Raw genomic sequence first — 24,523 nt, 5'->3', positions numbered from 1 at the left:
GAATATATATATATATATATATTCGCGACTCGGCAACCAGAGATGAGCTCGTGCAATAATTTTGGTGTCCGCGTTAAGGAGCTGGGAGGCTCGCGGTTCTGCACGGGTGGAAGCAACGCGCGCTGAGGCTCCTCGGGCGGGAAAGAGCCTCCTCCTCCTCCGCGGCCTTAGAATAACGGCAAACGTAGGAGGCGGCATGCGCGAGCCGCCCCCAACCGCCTTTCGCCTCAGCAGCTCGCGCGAGACTCCTAACGCGCCTCCCTCCGCTCCCCCTCCTTCCCCGGCACGAGACTTGCCAGCCAAAACTTCCGGGTGTACGCACTTTCATACCAGGCGGCGGTTGGTTATAATGATGCGTGCGCACTCAGCCGCCCTTAGCGCTACTCAGGGCGGCGCATGCGCTAATTGAATGCGCCACTCCGGTAGTCAAGTCTTCCCTCCCTCTCCCCTCATTGACTATGTCTCTTATCTTGCTCTCGTTATTTGTCCATCTCTTCACACCGTTTTAAAAAGCCTAGCTTTTGCCAACAATCCTTGTGCTTAGATACCTATGAGTAGCCGTCTTAAGGGGGGTTGTGGGGTTGGACGGACAGCGACCTGCAATACACACAGATAAGAATCGCAAGCGAGAGGCGTCCCCGCTTCACCTCAGACTATTTTTCTCGGACAGCAGAAAGGGCGACTCTGGTGACCTCCCATGTCACGTGACAGGGCTCCTGCCCTTGCTGCCCGGCATCGGGATGCCCTCCCTTGCGCCTGATAAAACAAATAATTCAAGAACAGCATCTTATGGGCGAAATGCATCCCCTTTCCGCTTAGAGCCTCGGTGTGAAGCAACTGCCTCTCCACCGCGACAGGAATGCGGCGAAGCGGTGCGCCGCGAACCGAGAGGCTCTTTCTTTTTCAGGCGGATCTTCAGGTCAGCCCTGCTCGGGGTCCTTGTTCACCTGGGTCCCTGCGTGACCTCTGCAGGCTTTGGGAGGCGTGAGCCGGGCATTAGAAACCGGCGTTAGCTGGCGAGCGGGGTTCCGAGCGGCACCGGAGCCTCCCCGCGAGCATTCTGCGCTTCTCGGCTCGCGCGGGGAGGATTTATGAGCTGGGTGTGGGGAGAGCCCGCGAGGCGGCGGCGGCGGAGGCTCCTGGGGCAGCATGGTGAGTCTCTGGAGGGTGAGAACTCGGAGGGGAGAAGAGAGGCAGAGAGAGTTGGAAGTTCTCCGTAGAGCCGGTTGACCCTTTTAGGGCTTTCGGGACAAATCTTGTTTTTGAGGGCGAGGGCTGAAGCCGGAATAGGGGTGTTTGTGTGTGGGGAGAAGTCGGGGGTGGGGAAGCTGTGGGCCTTTGGATGTTGCTGAACACCACCTTCTGTCCGCGCCAACCAGGATGGCCAGTGACTAGGGGTGATGGGAGCTGTAGCCCAGCAACATCTGCAGGGCCACAGGTTCCCCATCCCTGTTCCGAACGAAGGCCAGGCCTTCGGATGCTGCGGACTCCCACAATCCCTACCCTATGGACGTCAGCCCATCTTCTCCCCAACTGCCTACTTGGGGATGTGGGGTTGCCTGTTTTCAGATATCCGTGTGCAACCTCACAGAAGGGCAGTGGTGGCCACCAACTGGGATGAATTTAAAAGAGGACCAAGCAAATTCGTGGCTATCTCCTGCCAACCTAGCAGTTCGAAAGCACATCAAAGTGCAAGTAGATAAATCGGTACCGTTCCGGCGGGAAGGTAAACGGTGTTTTCATGCGCTGCTCTGGTTCGCCAGAAGCGGCTTAGTCATGCTGGCCACATGACCCGGAAGCTGTACACCGGCTCCCTCGGCCAATAAAGCCAGATGAGCGGCGCAACCCCAGAGTCGGTCACGACTGGACCTAATGGTCAGGGGTCCCTTTACCTTACTGATGGCTATGCCCTTGCCTCCACAGGGAGAGGCAGCGAATGCTTTTGGATGCCAGTTGCTGGCAAACATAGGGGTGAAGGTCCTGCGTGTGGGCTTCCCACAGGCAGCTGCTTGGCCACTGTGAACAAGATGCTGGGCCAAATGGGGGCAACTGTGCTAATCTAGTAGGCTCTTCTTAGGTTATTTTAGGGAAGCGTGGCCACATGTGTTCTCCTTTTTCCAGTGTGGGTGGACTTTCTAGGTGGGGCGGGTGAGGCCTAGTTTCATCTGACCAGCCACAGGGCCCAGGCCTGCTGATAAGACATTGTTCCTGTTGAGGTGTTCCTGCTCTTCATTTGTGATTCAGGGACAGTCAATTGATCAAGCTCAATGGAATGCATAATGTGTGCACCGAAAACAAAGAAATCACCAAGTCAATGGATATAGTCAACCTGAAACTACAAATTTATCCAGATTTCCACCTATTCTAATATATACCCTATGAAAAAATATAGTTGGATATTTGCTAGTTGAGAATTGATTTGGCTGAGTCTAATCCATTTAATATTGCTGTTCTTAAATATAAGCACAAGCTGTTAGGCTGGATAAAAAGGGCATGTAAATGTGCTGAAATAGCAATTCCACCTCACCTGCTTCTGTGATGAAAGGTAGTTGTCTCCTTGTACCATACTTGATAATTTCACTTGGAAATATACATAAGTATGAGAATGAGCACTAGTGGTATTGGTACAATTACAATTTGGGGGGGGGGGGTTGCCTGCAGATGGCACCTGTGGTAGTATGCATTCCAGATTTCAGTGACCCAACCACTGCTGAATGAGTGGTCAGCCTATGTTGTTTCAGTGACCTGCAAGCCCTTCTGTAAAACTTCAAAGAAAAAAAAATCAACTTCATATATGTGTTTCAAATCATCCTGAATATCACTTCTTACACTCCATTACCTAGATTTGCCACCAAGCATACACTGAGTCATGGTGTCCTATGAAATCTCTGCTCTTTCCCAACTGTATTTGTGTGATGTGTCATATATGTGTTTTGCAAACGTATTTGCCACATTCGCACCATGTAAGCTTTACATGTACACCTAAAAATATTAGTGGAAAATGAACCCAAGTGTATATGGGATAGATTGCCCCATTAAATACTATTAGTCATATAGTTAAGTGGAATTGCCATACCACTGAAACTGGATGCCTCAACTGTTGGGAAAGGACAGCTATCAACCACTTAAGCACATTGCTTGTGACCTTCCAAAAGCACCCATTTATCTGCTGTTGGAAAAAGAATGTGGTATTGCTTCCAATCTAGTGATGAAAGTCATTATTTATTTATTTATTATTTTTATAGTATGCTTAAAAATGTCCTATAGCATTAAAAACAATAAAATTCAATAAATTGCAAAAAAAAAATTTCCAAAACAAAAAATCAACAAAGCAGGATGTAAAACGAATAAAAACATGCAGTATGCTCTAGAGTTCTTCATTGTAATTTCAGGTGTATTGTCCTTCAGTTGTCAACTTGCAAGTGAGAACTGAGACCTTAGTTATCCACTGAAAAGTATTTTTTGGTACTTTTTGAGTAAAACCCTGCAATAAACTGGATTCTCCTAATATTAGGCCAGCACTGGTGAATGTTTCCTGAAACACGGTATTGTGACCAGCTGAGTGGATGTCCACCGATGTAGATCTGGAAGGGAAGGGGTTCTCTTCTTATGTTAACCTTATGGTTTGAAAATCACTGCTGCACATCTCTTTTCTAGTTTGCTGTTTAGACCAGGTCCTGTATTTCAACATGGCTCATTCCATGCTAGTGTTGTTGGGGAACTGGCATGGAAAGGAGCAATATTTTCAACTCCCTTTCACATGGCCCAAAGTTTCTGAAACCACAGAAGAGATGCAAGAAAGAGCCAGGCTACAGAGAATCCCATGCTGTTGAGACTGTTGAAAGAGCTTTAGAATTCATACTACATATTATCTTTAGGGGCAAAACTTCTTAATGTAGGCATGATAAATGTTGCATGAGCTATATCGTACTTTAAGAACCTCTTAGCCAGTGGTGTTTGAGAAACTAGGTCACTAAGCAGCAGTCTTCTGAACTACTTATTATCTTCCATTGATTTAGACTGTGGGAAGCAGCCTTGTACAACTGGAACCTAGTGAATCCTGCTAGGACCTGTTTAGTTTCTGTTTTCAGCCTGGACTTGAGGATCTGTTGCATTTCAGCAGAGCAAGGATGCAGCTCCCAGATTTCCAGCTCTACAGTGCCATTGGTTGCTACCCATACTATGAGTTAAATTTGTATATAATTTATATAATAGATTTTCATTTTCTACCTTTTGGGGGCAGTGGGAGTGTGGTAGACCTGTCACGCTTCATCATTAGGAAGAGAAGCAGAACATTCCTAAAGTTTAACACTGAATTCTCCTGTTCACGCACCTTGACACACAAATATTGCCTGCAAATGTATCTCTCTCTAATGCTTATATGAGATCTAACTACCGTATTTATTGCTGCATAAGACGCACCTGACTATAAGACACACCTAGTTTTTAGAGGAGGAAAGGGGGAAAGCCCAGTTTTTGGGGGGATCAGCTCACAGTTGTGCAGCTTCTTTTGCAAAAGGGAAAAGCCCCTTTTTTGAGGATCAGCTCAAAGTTGTTGAGCTTACTTTGCAAAGGAAAAAAATCCTGTGTTTATGGGGTTTTCAACTCACAGTTCTGCAGATTCTTTAGGAAAGGAAAGGGAGCCATTTCTACAGTTTCCAGACAGATAATCTAATCAACCAGTCACATGTCACTGGGGAAACAAACAGCCTCTGTCTGCAGAACATTCAACAATGGAGGCCTGGGCAAGGGGGCGGGACCGGAAAGGGAGCCAGCGATCGACCACACATTCGCGCCATAAGACGCACAAACATTTCTCCATGCTTTTTAGGAGGAATAAAGTGTGTCTTATGGAGCAAAAAATACGGTAAGTCATAATCAGAGTAGATTCATTGAAATCAATAGCCTGATTTAATTTAATTGATTTCAGTGGGTATATTCTGAGTATGGCTAATGTTGACTTTCGTCCTCTGTATTCCCATCTTCCCATGACCATTGTCCATGCTGGCTGGAGCTGATGAAAATTGTAGTCCAGGAACATCTAAAGGGCATCATGTTGTCTACCCTTGATGAGGAGAAGCTGTATGAATCAACCCTGAAATGTTAAACTCGAGAGTACTTAATATTCCTAAAGGGTTGGTGCTTATAGTGAAGCTGTTGTTGTTTTTGTTAGAGAAACTACTAATGCTGCATTGCAAACAGTTTTGAAACTGAGTTTCAAAAGCAGCATCCCGAATCAGCCCTGTAGTCATGTTATTTCTAAAGAGCAATATAAAAATCTGAGAAATAGTGCTGTTGTGCTCTGCATTTCACCTTATACATTTTTCTCTCTGTTAACCTCTCTGCATTTCACGTTATACATTTTTCTCTCTGTTAACCTTGTTTCCCCCCTAGATCATGTCTTTCATATTTAACCTGTTTTGTCAATTGCTCTATGCTTACCACTTATCACAATGCCTTATCAGAATGTGGTTCCAAACTGTCTGACCTCTAGATATTGTTACAATGCAGCTGCTAAATTCTATTCAAAACAAAGTGCTGCAGCAAAAGTAAATATTAGGCATAATTGTGTGCAAACAATTTTCTTGCCCTTGAATAAGTTATTTCCTGGGGGCCTTTTATAGTCGGACTGTATTATGGTCACTATTTTTCCATGAAATCTCAGACTATGACTTATCATAGCACTGGGATGAAAAGTGTATACTATAGATTTACACAATAGTAATGTGTTCGGTTAGTAATAAAGTGATGTTTAGCAGTTGGTGAGCCTTGCTTTTTACCAATATTTTCGGGAAACATGGATTGCCGACTTGGGTAGTCTTCTCTCACTGTGAAGTAAAATGTTATTCTGCTGCCTCTCAGATGGTGCACTATGCATGCCTAGCAGTTTTTTTTTAATTCCAATATGCAGAAACGTGAATATGGGTTCCAATTGCCATATTAAACTAATAAATTTTGACTGGTGTTGGTTGCCAAATACCATATATACTCGAGTATAAGCTGACTTTTTCAGCACGTTTTTAATGCTGAAAAAGCCCCCCTGGCTTATACTCGAGTGAGGCGGGTGGCGGTGGCAGAGGGACAAGCAGCCCAAAAGGAGCCTTTTCTCACTGCTTGTCCCACTGCCGCCCGCCTCTCACAAGGGCAGGCACAGGAGCCGCGGTTGGGAGAGGCGCTGCGCTGTGCCTCTCCCAACTGCGGCTCCTATGCCTGCTCTTGCAAGCAGCAGAGGCAGCGGCGGAGGGATGAGCAGCCCGAAAGAGCCCTTTCGGGCTGCTTGTTCTTCCTCCGCTGCTGCTGCCACCACCAGGGTTGTGGTGTAGTGAACCGGCTTATACTCGAGTCAATGAGTTTTCCCAGTTTTTTTGTACTAAAATTAGGTGCCCCGGCTTATATTCGGGTCGGCTTATACTCGAGTATATACGGTAAATCCTTTTTTTTTTTTTTTTTGCTGCTGCATCACACTGTTGACTCATGTTAAGCTTGTGGTCCACCAAGACCCCTAGATCCTAGATGCTAGTAAGCCAGGTGTCTCCCATCCTATATTTGTGCATCTGGTTCTTCCTGACTAAGTACAGGAAGTTTTTGATTTGCTGCCTTTAGAATTGAGATACAACTTTTATGTGGGTGGGGTGGGATGTGCATTCTCTGTCTTGCATTGGTAAATGGAGAACTGGAATGTGAACCTGATGTGTGATATGGTATGGTGCTTGGGGAACATTTTGTGTGTGCACGCTTTCCTTTGTTAGCTGGAGAGCCTTTCTGGCTCCACCCACTGTGTGGCCTCTGGAAGATGGCCATCTTTGAATTCAGCCCTTGAACCAAAAGAGTTTTCCCACCAGATATTTTGTCTCTGGTTTTTTCTTTGTTGTACTCCTTATTCCATATCTTTACTTCTTATTCACCCAACATAGATTTCTAAAGGCTTATAGGTATAAGACTTTGTGATGGAAATTACCACATGTATTCTAATTATGCAAATTCATCACTACAGTGTTTCACAGACCACATTGGATAGTATTATACTCACAACCTCTTTATTTTATGTTGCAAGCTGGATATGCAGGTGTACAGCATGGTAGCATGTAACATTTCTTAATTTTTTAAAAAAAATAGTTTTTATTTACAAAATTGTTTTATTTATTAAATTGTCATTTTTATAGTTCAATTGCTTTGAAATATTTTATAGGAAGTGATTCATAAGTGGTAATAAATGCAATGAATATGTGGGGAGCAGACTTGTCATGTGCCCAGGAGCAATGGTCAGTCACTCTCTTGAGTTTCCTATAGTAGGCACAGGTGTATCTGGGCTTCTGCATGTATTATGGATCAGCTCTAAATAACCAGTTTTTAAAGATAAAAGAGAGAATGGACCCAAGTCTGGAAGTTGTGACTTGTTTCTGACAAGTGACTAATTGCAAGCTTGGCCCAGGCAGGGTAAGAATTTGAACTGAGCATTCTCTGTCCCCCTTTAAAACACATTTTTAAAAGTAATGTTGGTGGTTATGTAATTTATTTGATCTTCAGAAATAGTGTCCTACAATGGAAAAACAGCTAGATGTGTGCTTTCTTTCCTAGAAAGCCATATTTCTGAATCCTTTATCAATGCCTTTATGGAGGGATTAGGACGAACAGTTCACAGTTACAAAAACAACCCTGCAGTATATAAAGGTTCATTTTAGAACTGTAGGCTTTGAAATATAAAAAAAATGTTCCTGCATGTTAACATACATTGGCTTATTCCTCCACAGGGTGTGATAGGTGTGCAGCTGGTGGTTACCATGGTGATGGCTAGTATTATACAGAAGATCATACCTCACTACTCTCTGGCTCGGTGGCTTCTCTGTAGTGGCAGGTAAGATAAGGGCAACAAATTGAACGTCTGACAAAGTGGGTTCTAGCCCATGAAAGCTTATACCATAATACCACTGATAAGACTGTAAGGTGTTGTTGTAATTGCCCAATTCTGTAATGCATTTGCGTTTACCTAGAAACAAATCATAGTGATGTGCAGATCTTGAAAGTTTGGCTTTCAGTAGAATAGTCACTTTCAATCTTTTAAAGTCATTTGGAGATTTATCACCGTACTGTAACTTCAGATGAAATTGAGTAATACGTGGTATGCTTAGTTATACTACTGTGTATCTTAATGAACATAACTCTTGGCAGGGTTCTTGCTGTAGACTATTCTGTTCCATCTAAGTTCCTCTTAATCCTGTGGCAACATATTTCTTTCTTAAGTGCCTGTAATAAAATACAGTGCCTCCTATAGTTGAAATACGAAGTTGAAAATGAAGGAAAGAAGCGGGATAGTTTATTCACAAAACAAGCTGTTGTTAGGGGCAAGTATACTATTTGTGATACATTTCTTAGTGATCTGGATCACAATAGTTCAAGATTAGTCATAAATTTCCATTTGGATGTGTTCTTTTCCTTGCGGGTTGTCTTGTCAACAGATAGTTCTGAAAAAATGGTGAAGTATTAGCAACATAATCCCCTAGCTTGCAGACTATTCTGATATAAATGTTCTGAAATTCCAGATAGCAAGAATTAATCTTTTTTTTAAAAAAATATTCCCATAGTAAGAAATCAGTTAAAGATGTTGATTAAATAATTCCACACCTAGTTCAAACAAAATCACTTTAAAATGTGTGATGCTGAGGTGTTCAGTTGATTGGTTTTACAAGTAATAACTAATGATTTTCCCATTCACCTTAAATTGAATTGATTATTCAAGTAAGGATTGTATGAACCAGGTGGCTGGATGGGAAATGCAAGGAAGGATTGTGGGAGCTGCTTGTTCTAGAGAATTGCCTAAACATCTCACTAGAGAGGATAGGTAGAAGCACAAATTAGGCAGAGGGGATGATATAGTTGCATTGACCCTTGCTTGGTGTTAAAACAACAGCATTTTGTTGGTCCATCATGGACTCCTATAGAGATTTTTACAGCTGCTCCTGGGTATTCATGGGGACTGTCATAGAATATTGGAAGTCCTGATATTAATTTAGCTGCAGTAGTGAAAATATTGCATGTTGCCAGTGGTTATTTTTGCATAGCAACACAACCCTTTTCTGTTTTGTTCTGAACTCTTAATAACCAAGTTACTTAGAATGTGAGATTTTGGTTTCAGAAGCTGTTTGAAAGGATAAAAATGTAGAAAATGTAGGCAGATGGCAAAAAGGTGGGGTTTGGGCAGAAATGAAGAGTGTGATTGCTCTGCCCCCCACCTCCAGTCACCAGAGGCTTTTGGTAGTCACTGTGTGCTTTTAAAACTATTTTTGAACCTCATTAGTTGAGTCACAGCACTTTTAAACTGATATCTTTGAAGCTCCTTATGTGCGTTTCTGTAACAGTAAGCTAGTCTTTTGAAACCTCAATGTACAAAAGTGACACCAGTTTGGAAGCTCATTCTGATAACTGGGGCTATCTACTACAGGGCAACATTTATGTAAGGAAGTATGTGACATATGATAACATCAGCTTGAAATCAGGAATTTTGTGAATGAACAAGAAAGCAAATTCTTTTATATTTAGTCTGACAAACACCTGTATTTCTCTTGGTACCTGCTTCTTCAAAAATCTGGTAGCTTGCGATGGTATCTGCATCCCACAGAAGAAGAATTACGTATTCTTGCCGGGAAACAACAAAAAGGAAAAAGCAAGAAAGATAGGTAAGTAAGCAATATGAGCCTGTCACTGTTTTTCAACCTCTGTCTCCTAGCTAGAAAATGGGGGTGACTATTTGCTATTCCAATTAGTCTTTGAAAATGAAGAAAAATACTGTTCTACATATGGAAAACTGGATGGATGTGCACATCTGCCCCCCAATACACATAGAATATAATAGAATCTCTAAGGTATCTGCCTTCTCTCCACCATTACCCCCATATTGAGTATGGCTTATAAATTTTGTTTGTTTACTGTAGGAGTGGCTAACTCTTCATTTGCGGCCCTGATCCAAACCATTTTCCCCACTCCCTCCAACTCCACCAATTTTGGCTGCACCCTGATGCTAAATAAATCACACACATAGAGAAAGAAAGAGAGGGAGACCTGGCAACTTTGATGGCACTCAGCATATGGAATGGTTTTTATGATGTGTCTCTCTTTACAGGAAATATAATGGACATATTGAAAACAAACCGCTAACCATTCCTAAAGACATTGATCTTCATTTGGAAACAAAGTCTATTACTGAAATAGATGCATTAGGTAAGGGTCTGAGACCATTATAAACTGCATGGTGTCACAATTGTGTATTCTTTAATCCGAAATGTATGGTGTTGTCCAAAGAGAGCTACATAATTCTTAATTCCAGGTTTGTTCAGGTACTTTCTTGTAGAACAAACATTTTCAAAGGTGCAAATTAGCCTTTTTTGAATTTCTAATCTGGCCCCTGTTTTAAAAGCATCTAGTTTCTAAACAATGACTTGCAATATTAGTGGAGAACTTGGGAGGTGAAAGGTAAGCTCATTATAGCTGTCCCTAACTTTGCATAGGGACGCGGGTGGCGCTGTGGGTAAAACCTCAGTGCCTAGGGCTTGCCGATCGCATGGTCAGTGGTTCAAATCCCCGCGGCGGGGTGAGCTCCCATCTTTCGGTCCCAGCTCCTGCCTACCTAGCAGTTCGAAAGCACGAAGTGCAAGTAGATAAATAGGTACCGCTTTATAGCGGGAAGGTAAATGGCGTTTCCGTGTGCTGCACTGGTGCTGGCTCGCCAGAGCAGCTTCGTCACACTGGCCACGTGACCCGGAAGTGTCTCCGGACAGCGCTGGTCCCTGGCCTCTTAAGTGAGATGGGCGTACAACCCTAGAGTCGGACACGACTGGCCCGTATGGGCAGGGGTACCTTTACCTTTAACTTTGCATAGTAAATTGTGTAAGTTGAGAAATGAATTCCAGGTAACAATCATTATTTGTTTTACAGCCAATTTCAAATAAATCATGAAGGGAGGAAGCTATTTTAAGTTTTACACTGGAAATATTTACTTCACTTTGAGCACCAGTGCATGTTGGAGGAGGACTTTCTGATGGCATACAGAAAGGGCTCCAATCAGCATCATTTTAGAGAGAGAAGACCCACTATACATTGTAGGCTAAACTTAAAGTTTTTAAGCTGTTGCAAGATGATACTGATATCAAACTGGTCATGGTAGTTCTCATAGAGTTATGTATTTGATGGCAGGTAGAACACACACTTTGCATGGATGCAATCCTGATCAGTCCATGGCATCGTCAGATAAAACGCCTGTGGTTGCAGAGCTGGGGAACATCCCTGTTTGTGATCCTGGCAAGCCATTGCTAATCAGAGTGGACTGTATGAGACTGGATGGAGCAGTAGTGTAGCTAGGTATAATAAAGCAGTGAATCCATTTGAACTGGATTCAAAGAGCAATGTCCTCCTTGCCAGAAAGCTTGTGCCTTCTGTTTGGTGTATCTGGATATTCTAGCTATTTTCCGCATTTTGTGATTGGTCTTCTAGTAATCTAATTATAGTTGAAAGTTGTTGTTGGTTTTTTATTTTTATTTTTTATTTTTAAGAAAACAACAATGAAAGGTTGATAACTGCAGTTCATGTATGGACATCCTGGGTGTATTTGAAACTCTAGGAACCACAGATGCTAAAAATGTTTTCTGCTTGTATTTCAGTTACTAAGTAACCATTTATATTTCAGCCTTGCATTATTTTCCTGAATATCAGTGGCTGGTGGACTTCACAGTTGCGGCTACAGTGGTATATTTGGTTACTGAAGCCTACTACAGCTGGGTGAAGCCCTCACAAGAAATGAATATCAGTATAGTCTGGTGTCTGCTTGTTCTGGCTTTTGCAATGTATCCTTTTACAGTGTCACAACTGTTCTGTATGACTGCTTAAAAGAAGATCTAATGTTCTGTGAAACACGCAGGAGATAATTTGTTGCTTTTAATTGAATCATAGGAAGTCTTATGGTAGTGTTCATCTAAAGCATGCATAATTCATTATTACATAGTGCATTATTCTGTATGAAAGAATTTTTCTTTGTCCAGAAGCATAGCCAACATCTACAAGACATGCACAGTACTGTGCAGCAATGCTAAGCTTCTGCTTGCTGGTCCTGGCAGTGGTGACTGGATAGTACCAAAGAGGTGTTTAAAGAATGCTGAAACAGTCTTGCATGGCCTGCCTATATTTTGCAGAGACAGAGTAAGTTGCAAATAAGTTGTTGAGCCTCACGCCAAGCCTCCCTGCTCCGTCTTGTTCTGGATATTTTTGGCTTTAAAAATGACTTTGTATGTTTTAGGTCTACACAGAATTCTTTGTCAGGATGGCTTCTGTTCACAGTGATAAGATTTGTAAGAAGGCTGAGTAAATACCCTTGCTTTCTAATGTCCCCCCCCCCCCCCCGTCTAGTGCTAGTGATTGACATTGCTGCTCAGGTATTGATAAATAGTCTTTTATGATTTGTTTGCTGACATAAGTAGAATAAATCATATTTCTAGTTTTAGGTTTCAGGTTTTCTGCAAGATGCTGGTTTTAATGTCTTTATTGTAAGATATGTTAACTAAACAATGCACTATAAAACTGTCCTATTTATGAACTCTTTCATGGCTGTAAAATCTTAGCCTAGATCTTGTTTTGTAATTATTTGCATAGGGAGAGATCCAAAATTGTAACATTTTGTTAGACTCTAAATACAAACTTGTACTAAATAATTGGGCTGCAGCAAAATTAGGGCTTCTGCCTACAGCTGCCTATATTGCACAGCATGCAGCAAAAGTCATAGTTATGAATAACATATACTAAAAGGAGCACTTGTGTTCAGACTGCTATTGTAGAAGAGTACCACCAGCAGCAATCTATATATAGCTCTTTTTCTCTCCTTTGTAAAAAGATCTCAGCATGTGCCAGCCTCTGCTTATCTGCAGGCTTGCTGTCAAAGAGGAGACCCTGCAAAAAATACTGCAGCATTTAGGGTAGGGAATGAAAAAAAGTCAAATTGCTGATTGCTATCTCTTAGTTGCATAGATTGTCCTAAAAACTATTATTTTGCATTCTCTTGAAGCTTTAGACATGCTTTAACTTAAGACATTTGCTAACTTTGAAAAAGAATAGCACTGCATTATCTACTGGATAGCTCAGTCGGTTAGAGTGTGGTGCTGATAATGCCAAGGTTGCAGGTTCGATCTCCATAAAGGAGATCTGCATATTCCTTCATTGCAGGGGGGTAGATTAGATGATCCTCAGAGCCCTTTCCAACTCTATGATTCTATGCTGGCTACACCCACCCACACTCACAACCTCTCATATTATATGGAATGAGATCTCCATTGAAGAGTTTTTTGCACTAGTTTGCATCCCTTGTTGCTGAAATCTGTCTTCTCAACCATAACTTACCCACCCAAAAAACCCAGATGGATATATGGGCAAAAAAATATGAAGAATCTGACAGTGCTCAAAAGGTGGTGGCACCAGTTGTATGTAGCAGCCATCTTTGTACTCCAATCTGGAAAACTCCTGCAGCTTCTGTACGTTGTCACATAATTAAGAAAACAGACCATTGCTGCTTCTGTAACAAGTGCTGGTCAAACAGCTTTCTGAAGAGAAGCTTCATAATGAGTCTAAACTGGTTGAAGCAGAGGAGGCAGAGTTCAGTACAAGATGTTGGTGTCTCTTGAGCTGATATTCAAATGAAATAAAATATTCGCAGTGTTCCTTGTACGTAGATAGCGGTTTAATCAGTGTAGTTCATGGCTAAAATAATATTTACCTCTACGCTATGAATCAAATAAATGCCCAATAGGAGGTGGCATTCTTAAGTATGCATACTGAAATGTGCTTTGGGCATTGTTGACTAATGAATCCCCAGGCCATAGAGTGTATGTACGTTCAAATTCTGATGTACATTATATTAAGAATCAGTATGGATTGATACAGTTAATAAGTGCTTATTTGTGCTCTTTAAAGTGTTGCTTCAGTAGCGATATGTCTGCATTAGTTGACTAACAGTCAGTACTGTATTGTGTTCTTGATTTTCTTTTTTTAATGAAAACTCATTATGTTATTTAAACTATTTTAAAGTCTTTTGGAAACTGATGATAGTGTGATTAATAGAGGAAAAATGATTGTGCTATCAAGTTCATGTTTTTGTGTTCAACTTCTGCATAAAATTTGTTAAATTCTGGAGTTTCTGATCAGAAAGGCTGTAAGCTTTAATATCCTAATATCTCAATTTAATTCCAGCTTCCTTTAAAATAAGTGAAATTAATATTCAACGGTACAAAAAGCTTGTTTGGTTTCTACAAAATTGTTGGTTTTGGATGTAACTTGAGAGAAATCAAACTTCGTTAAGATCAACTCCTTTTATACTTCATTTCTGAAGTATACTTCATTGGTGCTAGCTCTCTTTAAATACATCTCTTTAATAGGCAAATTGAAAGTTGTATCTAATTGTGTCTCTCTGGTGATGGGAGGCTCGTTGTTTCGAAAGTGGCTTCCATTAGTGGTAAGGGGGGGTGGAGTTGGTTTTAATTTATACCCTCTGCACCACCCAATCTACTCCAGGGAGTTTGGAGACCCTTAGGAAAACCGGGAGTCACGCAGGGGATGCCCCTCCGCTCACAAACCCTTCCACCAGTGGAAACTTCTGCTGAATTAAGCAGCCTTCCATCAGCAGAGAGAAATAGACAATTAGATACAAACCAGGATCTGAGCAGCTAGATGCACTATGTACGTAGTAGGATTTTATTTATTTTTACTTTGATCAGCAACCCTCCCCCATTCCATATCATTAACTTCTTTTGGTTGAACTTGCCTCTGTTTGAAGAGGAGGGGACCATGTGGCATATTGGAGCTACGTGCTGATGATGAAACATAAGCCAAATTCCCTTTGGGCATATGGAACTAGTTGTCTGATTTTTTTGTAATAAGTTTAGTATGTGTTGGCAGCACTGTGTTTAAACAAATCCATTCAGCTATGCTTTCTCCATATAATTTTCATCGTAAGCTAATTTTTGGCTAATCTACGGATTGTACAAAACTGTTTTTTCCCTTAACTATTCTTATGTAGCAAAATATTGTTTTCATTAACTGCACACTACTTCAAAGTAGAAGAGGGAGGTGAGCGATCCGTCTGCGTAACCTTTGGCTTCTTTTTCTTTGTCAAAGCCATGACCATTCTGATAGTAACAGAAAATTATCTAGAATTTGGACTCGAGTCAGGTAAGACCTTAAAAGGTTATGTTTGGGCAACATTAATATCATTTAGTTGGATCCAGAGAAATGTTTATACAATATTCATCTATTTCCAAAATTTATAAACTGCTATTCACACGGGTCACAAAACGATTTACAGAGGAGTCCATAAAACAAATCACCGATTAAATAATTTGGTGTTTAAAACAATAATAAACACAGGGAAATTATTAGGTGGGCATAATACAACTTATTTTATAAATGCATGCTGGAATTGAAAGGTCTTTGTCAAGGAGACCAGTGGAAGGTGACTTTTTGATGTGGCAATCCCCAAGCCCCACCCCCCAACCCTTGGGCCCTGCCAAACGGGGTAGGATATGGAACAGGAGGAAGGGGGGATAATGTAAAATCAGGTGGAAGTACTCGTGCTGCTTTGGTTCGCCAGAAGCAGCTTAGTGATGCTGGCCACATGACCCGGAAGCTGTCTGCGGACAAACACCTGCTCCCTCAGCCTATAGAGCGAGATGAGCGCCGCAACCCCAGAGTCGTCCACGAATGGACCTAATGGTCCGCGGTACCTTTACCATTACCTCTACCTTCTGTGTAGAAGATCTCTCATAGAAAGTGGTTCTACAAAATTTCCAGCACTAACTTTTTTCTGCTCTGCACCACCACATCACAGCACACCATATACCGACCTTTGAGGAGCCAAGGTTCAGCCCAGTGTGTGTTTTACAAACAGATTCTTTCTCAAAATATTTACTACTCTTTTGCCTACTTCTAACCTTAGCTTGTTTTCATTTCTTCAACTCTTTCCCCATTACTGCAGTTGCCTGAAGTACCTCTTCTAGAAATTGGTTATGCTCTTAGGTTGTAATTTAGGCCCATTAAGATCAACACTGTTGACTTCAGGTGGATATAGATTGCACTCTTAAAAAGAAGACACAGTCTGTTCACCCTTAAGAGAACATACAAATAGCTGAGAGATATTTTCCAAGGCCTTGCCTGTTCATAATTGAATTAGAGCATTCTGACTGGCGAATGCAGAAAAACTGGGCTAACATTTGAAAATTACCTCTAAAATGTTTTGTGTTGCTAGTGTTCTGAGATTCTGCGTTTCACCTTGTGCAAAATTTTCCACATGCAGGCTTCTCAAATTTTTCAGAAAGTGCTGTGCAGTTTTTTGAAAAGCAAGGCTTGGAATCCCAGTAAGTATAAGAAACAACTATGTAGAGATGCGTATTGTTATTACTGGGTTCTATTCAACTAACTTTTACTCGGAAAGGACCCCCTGAAATTAATGGCTATGATTAATTTAGGGCATTCATTTCAATGGGTCTACTCTAAGTAAAGGCTAATTGAATACAACCCATTGAAATGTTATCCATGTTCTCCTTTTAGTTGAATTTTGTTTGTATTAAGGTTCTTTAATTCACAGGCGCACACGGGACAAGGGTTTCAAACCCAGCAAAGCCTTTCACATTCTGTTCATGACAGTAATTCTTTGTATACCTCAAACTGCTTCTGAAACTGTTGGGTACAGCTTCTGATGTGGCACGTGAGAGCTGCTCTTGACAGAAAGTAAAGGTTCCAGTGGACTTTCATGATATGGGTCCTGTTGCAGTAGGACCTCACATTCCTGAATACCACATTCCTGATGTACCAGACCACGCTTTCTATTTTTCAGTTATTCCTTTTGAGTTTGTAGAAACTTCAAAAGCCTATGAATCAAATGTTTTCGAAATGGGAGTTCATAATTTGCAACTCCACACTTTTAGAGTAGAAACTGCAAAAGCCTATGAATCAAATGTTTTCGAAATGGGAGTTCATAATTTGCAACTCCACACTTTTAGAGGAAAGGTGATGAAATGCAAGTGAGAACAGGGCTCCTGTCCTCTTTTTAATTATTGAATTTAGTTGCATAACTAGCTGCAATCGCTGAAATTTCTTATTGTATTGGAACTCTTTTTCTTGAGTCTTGGTGGCCTGGCTTCAGGATGCGAACAGGGCTCTGGAACGGACCCCGTTCGCATCCAGAGGTATCACTGTATTTTGTTGGAAGCCGCCCAGAGTGGCTGGGGAAACCCAGCCAGATGGGCAGGGTATAAATAAAAAATTATTATTATTATTATTGGCTCAATGGCCAGGCCAACAAGACTCAAGAAAAAGACAGAGAGCCCTGTTCTCATGTGCGTGATGTTATTTCGAGCGTCTGCGCATGTGCGAGCGGCAAAACCTGGAAGTAACGCGTTCCATTACTTCCGGGTTGCCGCGTTGCGCAACCCGAAAACCCTCAACCCGAAACTACTTCAACCTGAGGTATGACTGTATTAAAATACAGCAGTCTGTCAAACATTAAAAGCTTCCCTAAACAAAGCAATATCTAACTAATTCTGACCACTGTAGTGGCCAGAAATTCAATTCTGATAATCATCAGGTGAAACCTCCAATTTGTTCATCCACAGATGTAACAGATTCTTTAAAAGTTGCTAGCAGTAAAGGGTGACAGTGGGCAAAACGGTATTGTTCTCCATCCTGTGGTACGCTACAGCATCAGTATCATGATTTGAAGGGTGTGTGAGATTAGATTATACACTTAAAATAATCCTAGAAATGATGAGTTGGAAGGGACCACAATTCCAATTAGTCCAACCGCCTGCTATGCAGGGAACTTTTGCCCACGACCCTGAGATTAAGAGTCTCATGCTCTACCAACTGAGCTCTCTCTCTCTCTTATGTATGAAACACACAAGCGGAACCTTCAACAAAAATATTGCATTGGAGAGAGTTCCTATTCGGAATGCAAGCCTTGCCCTCCTACAGGGTATTCCATACCACTCCCTCTTCCATTCCACTCTGTTCCCACTGACCATGCTAAGCCCTCAGCAATCATGTTTTTTGTGTTCTTCCCCTGCCCAAGTGCACACAGATTTTTTGGGTACTTTTGTAAACCTGGGGTTTTCCCCAAACTTTCTCCTGTTACCTCTCTCTTCTGGGTGTGATTCATCATGTTGCCTATATAAGTATCCACAAATGGAGAAAGAGTTTTCAATTAGTATATAGCAAGAGTGGGCAACTGGATCTGGTGGACAGGCTAGCGCCACCCCACCCCAAACACCCATCAATCATCGAATGTCAGGTGACCTATTTTATCTACAATGGGGCTTGCAAAACACTATATACAGCACTCTGCAAGCCCTTACAACTGGTTGATTGTTGAGGCTTGCAAAACACAATGCAAACCTACTTTTTGCCCAGTTGCATCTTTCCCTGTATCTCATATGAGGTTATGTGTAGGTATGGTTTGGTCAAAATGGCCTGGCAGGACAAATTGGAATACCTGGCAGACCTAATTTGACCCATAGGTTAGAGGTTCCTTACTACTGATACATTGATGTTGACACACAGAGATGCACAAATGTATCTGCTATTCATCTCCTGTAAAAAACAATGAACAACCCATTATTGGGCAGCAAGTACCAAAGGAACTTTTGCATAAATGACTTGATATCTCAGAAGACACTTTTTTACTATTACAGTCATACCTCTTGTTACGTTTACTTCAGCTTGAGTGTTTTCAGGTTGCGTCCTGTGGCGAGCCAGAAGTACCGGAAAGGGTTACTTCCTGGTTTTGCTGCTCATGCATGTGCAGAAGCGGTGAATTGTGGGACGCGCAGACGCGGGTTGTGTTCTGCTAATGTTGCAAACGGGCCTCTGGAACGGATCCCGTTCGCAACCAGAGGCATCACTCTATGCATCCTGCAAGAGTAGATTGGTTTAATATTTCTGATATTTCTGAGCTGGAAGGGAAATAATGGCTTTTGTTTGCTTTTTTGTTTTCCTTTGTCATGTTATGTAAGAGCAAAATATATACCATGTCCTTAAAATGTTGGAAAAGTTGACCATTGTTTCTCCCTTTCTCTTTTTTCTTAGGGGTCCTGTTTCTAAACTAACCTTCAAATTCTTCTTGGCTATCCTTTGTTCGTTTATTGGTGCTTTTTTGACATTCCCTGGATTGAGATTGGCTCAGATGCATCTGGATGCTTTGAGTTTATCAACTGAAAAAATCACCCAGTAAGCCACGTCATGTAGAACTTTGCTTAAATCTGCCAGTAGTAATATTTGGGCAGCACTTTTCCTTTTTTCCTCAGCTAAAATACCAATTCATAACCAGTTTTCAGTGTACAATAAAAGTCAAGGAAGGGCTGGAAAAGTCAAGGAAAGTTGTAGCAATTGTTCTGCATGCAGAAGGTTTCAGATTCAGTCCCATGCATCTCCATGCAGAGCTTGAAAAGATTCCTTTTTGAAACTCTGAAGAGCTGCTAAATTTGGTGTAGAAAGTATGGATCTAATGGACCAATAATCTGACTCTGTATAAGGCAACTTCCTATTTTCCTAATGAGAATATGGCTAAACCATCTATTAAACATTTTAAAAGAAGAAAAGGCAGGGGTGAGGAGAGGAGGAAAACGAGACTTGTGTTCAGAAGTCTTAAAGGTGAATACCCGGAACAGTTGAATATCTGAATAGAGCACATTTATTCAGCGAGGAACCTAGCATAGTGCAGGTGAAGTGGCCCGTGCTGTCTTAAGGCACAGCGGTGGCAGCTCCAAATTGTGTGTGATATCTGAGACCCCAGGAATGTTCAAGAATGCTGGACAGGAATAATAACATCATGGTTGCCTGTGCCTGTAAGCAACCTTGCTGCTGCATTCTGAACAAGCTGCGAATGATGGAGAAGCACTGTTGGAAACCCCTATAAGAGGATTAACAGACATTTAGTCCTGTGGCTAACCCAGAGATAGGTTGCAGTGGCGGGTCAGCCTGGGAAGTAGTTTAGGGACATTATGCCACTGTGAAGAATCCTCAGACGACTTGATCATTGGATATGCTCATAGAAAAGTCACGGAAAAAGATGATGCCCATAAATTATACTTGATCTGCTGCCTTCTGTTGGGCCCCATTCACAAGCAGAAAAACCCAAGGGAAAACTTTAGTTTCATACCAGCTACCTCTTTCTACTTGCATTGCCTTAGTGCTTTCAAATTGCAGAGATGTTGTTTGCTAACTAAACAGTTTTATCTGTTTCAAAGTTTCCTTCTCTACTGTCTAATCAACAAATGTGCTACTTTAGAATAACAGTAACTGAATTATATTTTGGTTCATTAATAAATTTGGGAATCAGGTTTGGTGTGTGGATTAGGGGTGAAGCTGTGCGTTCATTGGAATTCCCTACACTTAGCTTGACTGTCAATGTAATAGACTGAAATATCTGTTTGGGAACCCCAAAGCCCAGTGAGCCAGCCAGAGAGTGTGGGGCATTCCTGGGCACATAGATAACTCATATTCAGTGCTATCGAGACTTTTTGAGCTTCACTGTTGCACTGTGCAACTGGATAGTGAATCTTACAATATCATCTAAATTGAAAATTTGGTAGTGGCAAGCAAGCTAGAGCCATTGTGGGTCTTCCTCCTGAAGAAATGATGATGATTTATTAAATTTATATACTGCCCTCCATCTGTAGATCTCAGGGCGGTTCACAACATAAAAATACAAGATCCCCCCCCCCCATATACAAAATTCATATTAAATACAAGAACAAAAACAAACTAACCACCTCACCCAGGATTAAATACAGGAGCTCCAGCATTTTCAGTGACGTTTTGAAAACCACCATCCTAGCAGATAAAACAAATGTATCAGAAGGGTTATGAGCTAGTTTGTATGTATTTTACTTTATTTTCAACACAGCAGTTTGAAAATGCAGTTATTATGGTGCATTAATTTTGTTTCTCTATTTAACTTTCAGAACTCTGCTGCATATAAACTTCCTGGCACCCCTCCTGATGGTCTTATTGTGGGTAAAACCCATTACTAAGGACTATATAATGAATCCCCCATTGGGAAAAGAGAATGTGCCTTTGTAAGTTGCTCTTGAAAATCTACCTTGTAAAATCTTACCGTACCACTTTGTAGAGGGACATGGGTGATGCTGTGGTCTAAATCACTGAGCCTCTTGGGCTTGCTGATCGTAAGGTCAGCATTTCAAATCTCTGTGACGTGGTGAGCTCCCATTGCTTTGTTACAGCTCCTGTCAACCTAGCAGTTCAAAAGCATACCAGCACGAGTAGGTAAATAGGTGCCACTGCGGCATGAAGGTAAACTGCATTTCCATGCGCTCTGGCACTTGTCACGGTGTCCAGAAGCCATTTAGTAATGCTGGGCACATGACCTGGAAAAGCTGTCTGCAGACAAATGCCATCTGCCTCGGCCTGAAAGCAGAGATAAGTGCTGCACTCCATAGTCAAATTCGACTGGACTTAACCGTCCAGGGCACCTTTACTTTTATCTTTTTTACTTTCTAAACCATTATAGCTCTATTGAGTGGAAAGAGGACAACTTAACAATTGCCCCAGTTTTAATACTTGGAATTTTGTTCTTTTTTAGTACCAAGGAATATAACATATATTATGGTAGCTTGTTATTCATTCTCTTCTAATGGTTTAACTTTGATGGTAGTAGCATAGAGAAAGGCGGCCACTGGAATCGAGAAAAGGCACTGGTTAATGTTACCAACAGAACCTACTCCTTAGTATACAGAGATCTCAACTATTAATACCACTATATTTGCTATAACTGCAAAGGAAGCAGCTGGTTATGTAAATCACTGAGAAACTGTAATGCAAAGGATCTATTGATCTTTAGGCATTGGGGAGAAGCTTCTGAAAGTTAGCTATAACCACAGCGTGCACAAAATTGTTATATTTTAATATGCAATGTTCTTACACATCTGCTATGAATTCTTTGGTAAATACAGATGGCAAGGGTCTATATTTGGTGCTTGTCCTCCTGGCTCCTTCAAGCAAACCTTGCTTTGCCACTTCATAAAAATGTTTATATTTAATTTCATAACTGTCACTGGGAGGTGGGGAGGAAGTGTTTAATAATAACTTAAGAACTTGCTTGTGAGCATAAATGGCACCATCTTATAGCTTGTCTAGCTCTCTGTAACAATGAAACTAGTTCTGGGCTTGGATAGGATTTTTTTTAGCATGAACAGCATACAGAACAATTTGGAAGATTTCTTGTAATTGCTTGACATTTAATAGAACTATGGCATGAGATAGAATAAGAATGAGACTGCAATACAAAGCCCAAAGCAGTAAAAAGACCAAATATCCTGTCCAGTAAACTGCATAAATTAAAAAGTCAGTATTAATTATCTTCTGTTGCATACCACTGCCTGTAAAAATACACTGAACATGTTTTTGTCCTTCTCTTTGACAAGGGAAAAGAAAGACAAATGGGTCAAGACTTATTTATGTATTTGAGTACATATTGCACCCAGTATCTAAAAATCTCTGAGATGCTAACTATAAAGTAGTAGTAATAAGAGATTTTCTGCACTCCCTCTCCTAAAGGCTTGTGACCATCAACATCTCTGTATATTCCATTGATATTTGAATGGTTTCACTCTGTAGTGGAATTGTTTCTTTCAGCACTCCAGCAATCTTGTACAAAATGGAAAATATGTGCTTAGTACAGTATAGGATGTCCTTTGGAAAATCACTGCATTCCTTTTTCTCTAATCTACAGAATGTCAGAAGCAACATTTGATACTCTCAGGTTGTGGATTATAATTCTCCTGTGTGCTTTGAGGTTAGCCATGATGCGTAGTCATCTCCAAGCCTATCTTAATTTAGCACAGAAATGTGTGGATCAAATGAAAAAGGAAGTTGGCAGAATAAGTACAGTTGAACTACAGAAAATGGTAAGCCTGCCTGAAAGAATAAATAGTGTGTATAAAACAAATGAAGTAACTAATGATATATTTAGACTCATGATATATATATTTAAATTCATAAGTACAGTACTGTCCCATCTTGTATTTATAGTCAACCTGAAATGTTATCTGGAATCATGGAACTGTGACTTTAGTGACATTTAAACCTAATATTTTCTGGCAATAATCACTTCTTACTTTTCATTAGTTCTGAAGGATATTACTGCAATTCTAATGGTTAGTTGATAGAGCAATTCATGACATTGTAGGAGGGAAACAGTGGTTATCAATGAAAACGGCTGTTTTGATTGAAGGCTAAAAGACAATGCAAGTTGCAATCAGCAGATCTATGTTTTTTTGCCTTGGAGAAATAGTTTAGTTCTATGGTGGTGGGAGTCCCTTTGATTTTCAAGGGGTAATACTACTTTAACCAGACGAGTACCTGAATGGTAAATCTAATCCTAATGTAAACTATATACTTGCTTTTAGGGAGTGTTTAGGACAGAAATAGCAAATAGATTTCAAAGGGATCACTATTAAAATTGCATGGGTTTTCAGATTGTTCTGTTCAGTGTTGTGATTTAGTCTTTTACTCTATTTTGATACTATGTATGCTTTAGATTTCAGCTTGTGATTTTGTTACTGCATTCTTTCTTGTAAACTGTTCAGAAGGTTTTTCTGTTAAATGATAGATAAATTGTACAAAATAAACTGCTTCTAGACTATTTGATAATACCAACAACTGTGCTTAATTGCTTGCTATGTGATAGTCATACTGCATTGGCTTGTGCACTGAGTTACTCAATATTTTTGTTAACTTAGGTGGCCAGAGTGTTTTATTACCTTTGTATAATTGCACTTCAGTATGTGGCGCCTCTCGTTATGCTGCTTCACATGACTCTGCTGCTGAAAACTTTAGGTAAGATGTATCCAATAGAGAAAAGAATCTGCTAAGTAATGCTGTTTTCTAAAATGGTATTATTTTGTTAAGTATTCTGGGAAGAAATGGCAAGCCAAGATGTTGAGGCACAACTGCTTGACAAGCATTCCTGCATGCTTCTGTGTACGTAGCTCTTATCTCTGTTGCAAATCCAGGAATAACTGGCAGGATGTGCATATATAAGACAGCTTGCAATTAGGGCAGTTCTTGCTCAACAACAGCTGAAGAACTGAATGTATCAGTGGTTTTGCATAAAACTGTAAGGTAAAGGTAAAGGTACCCCTGCCCGTACGGGCCAGTCTTGACAGACTCTAGGGTTGTGCGCTCATCTCACTTTAGAGGCCGGGAGCCAGCGCTGTCCACAGACACTTCCGGGTCACGTGGCCAGCGTGACAAGCTGCATCTGGCGAGCCAGCGCAGCACACGGAACGCCGTTCACCTTCCCGCTGGTAAGCGGTCCCTATTTATCTACTTGCACCCGGAGGTGCTTTCGAACTGCTAGGTTGGCAGGCGCTGGGACCGAACGACGGGAGCGCACCCTGCAGCGGGGATTCGAACTGCCGACCATGCAATCGGCAAGTCCTAGGCACTGAGGCTTTTACCCACAGCGCCACCCGTGTCCCAT

The 24,523-nt window shown here is 41.3% G+C and overlaps 1 protein-coding gene across 1 annotated transcript in view; it reads left to right on the top strand.

Moving 5' to 3' along the window:
* The first annotated feature begins 929 nt into the window (after positions 1 to 929).
* Positions 930 to 24,523, top strand: part of TMEM161B (transmembrane protein 161B) — a 28,600-nt gene continuing 5,006 nt past the window's right edge. Inside the window, exons 1-11 of the mRNA XM_053407611.1 lie at positions 930 to 1,152; positions 7,752 to 7,855; positions 9,591 to 9,674; positions 10,118 to 10,215; positions 11,678 to 11,834; positions 15,050 to 15,201; positions 16,322 to 16,382; positions 19,108 to 19,248; positions 20,985 to 21,098; positions 22,772 to 22,946; positions 23,781 to 23,877. Coding sequence (XP_053263586.1) covers positions 1,150 to 1,152; positions 7,752 to 7,855; positions 9,591 to 9,674; positions 10,118 to 10,215; positions 11,678 to 11,834; positions 15,050 to 15,201; positions 16,322 to 16,382; positions 19,108 to 19,248; positions 20,985 to 21,098; positions 22,772 to 22,946; positions 23,781 to 23,877 — 1,186 coding nt within the window. The 5' untranslated portion in view covers positions 930 to 1,149. The remainder of the gene's footprint in view (positions 1,153 to 7,751; positions 7,856 to 9,590; positions 9,675 to 10,117; positions 10,216 to 11,677; positions 11,835 to 15,049; positions 15,202 to 16,321; positions 16,383 to 19,107; positions 19,249 to 20,984; positions 21,099 to 22,771; positions 22,947 to 23,780; positions 23,878 to 24,523) is intronic.

This window comes from Podarcis raffonei, chromosome 11, assembly GCF_027172205.1.
Source record: "Podarcis raffonei isolate rPodRaf1 chromosome 11, rPodRaf1.pri, whole genome shotgun sequence".
Classification (NCBI taxonomy): Eukaryota; Metazoa; Chordata; class Lepidosauria; order Squamata; family Lacertidae; genus Podarcis; species Podarcis raffonei.
This window is presented reverse-complemented; position numbering and strand designations above follow the sequence as displayed.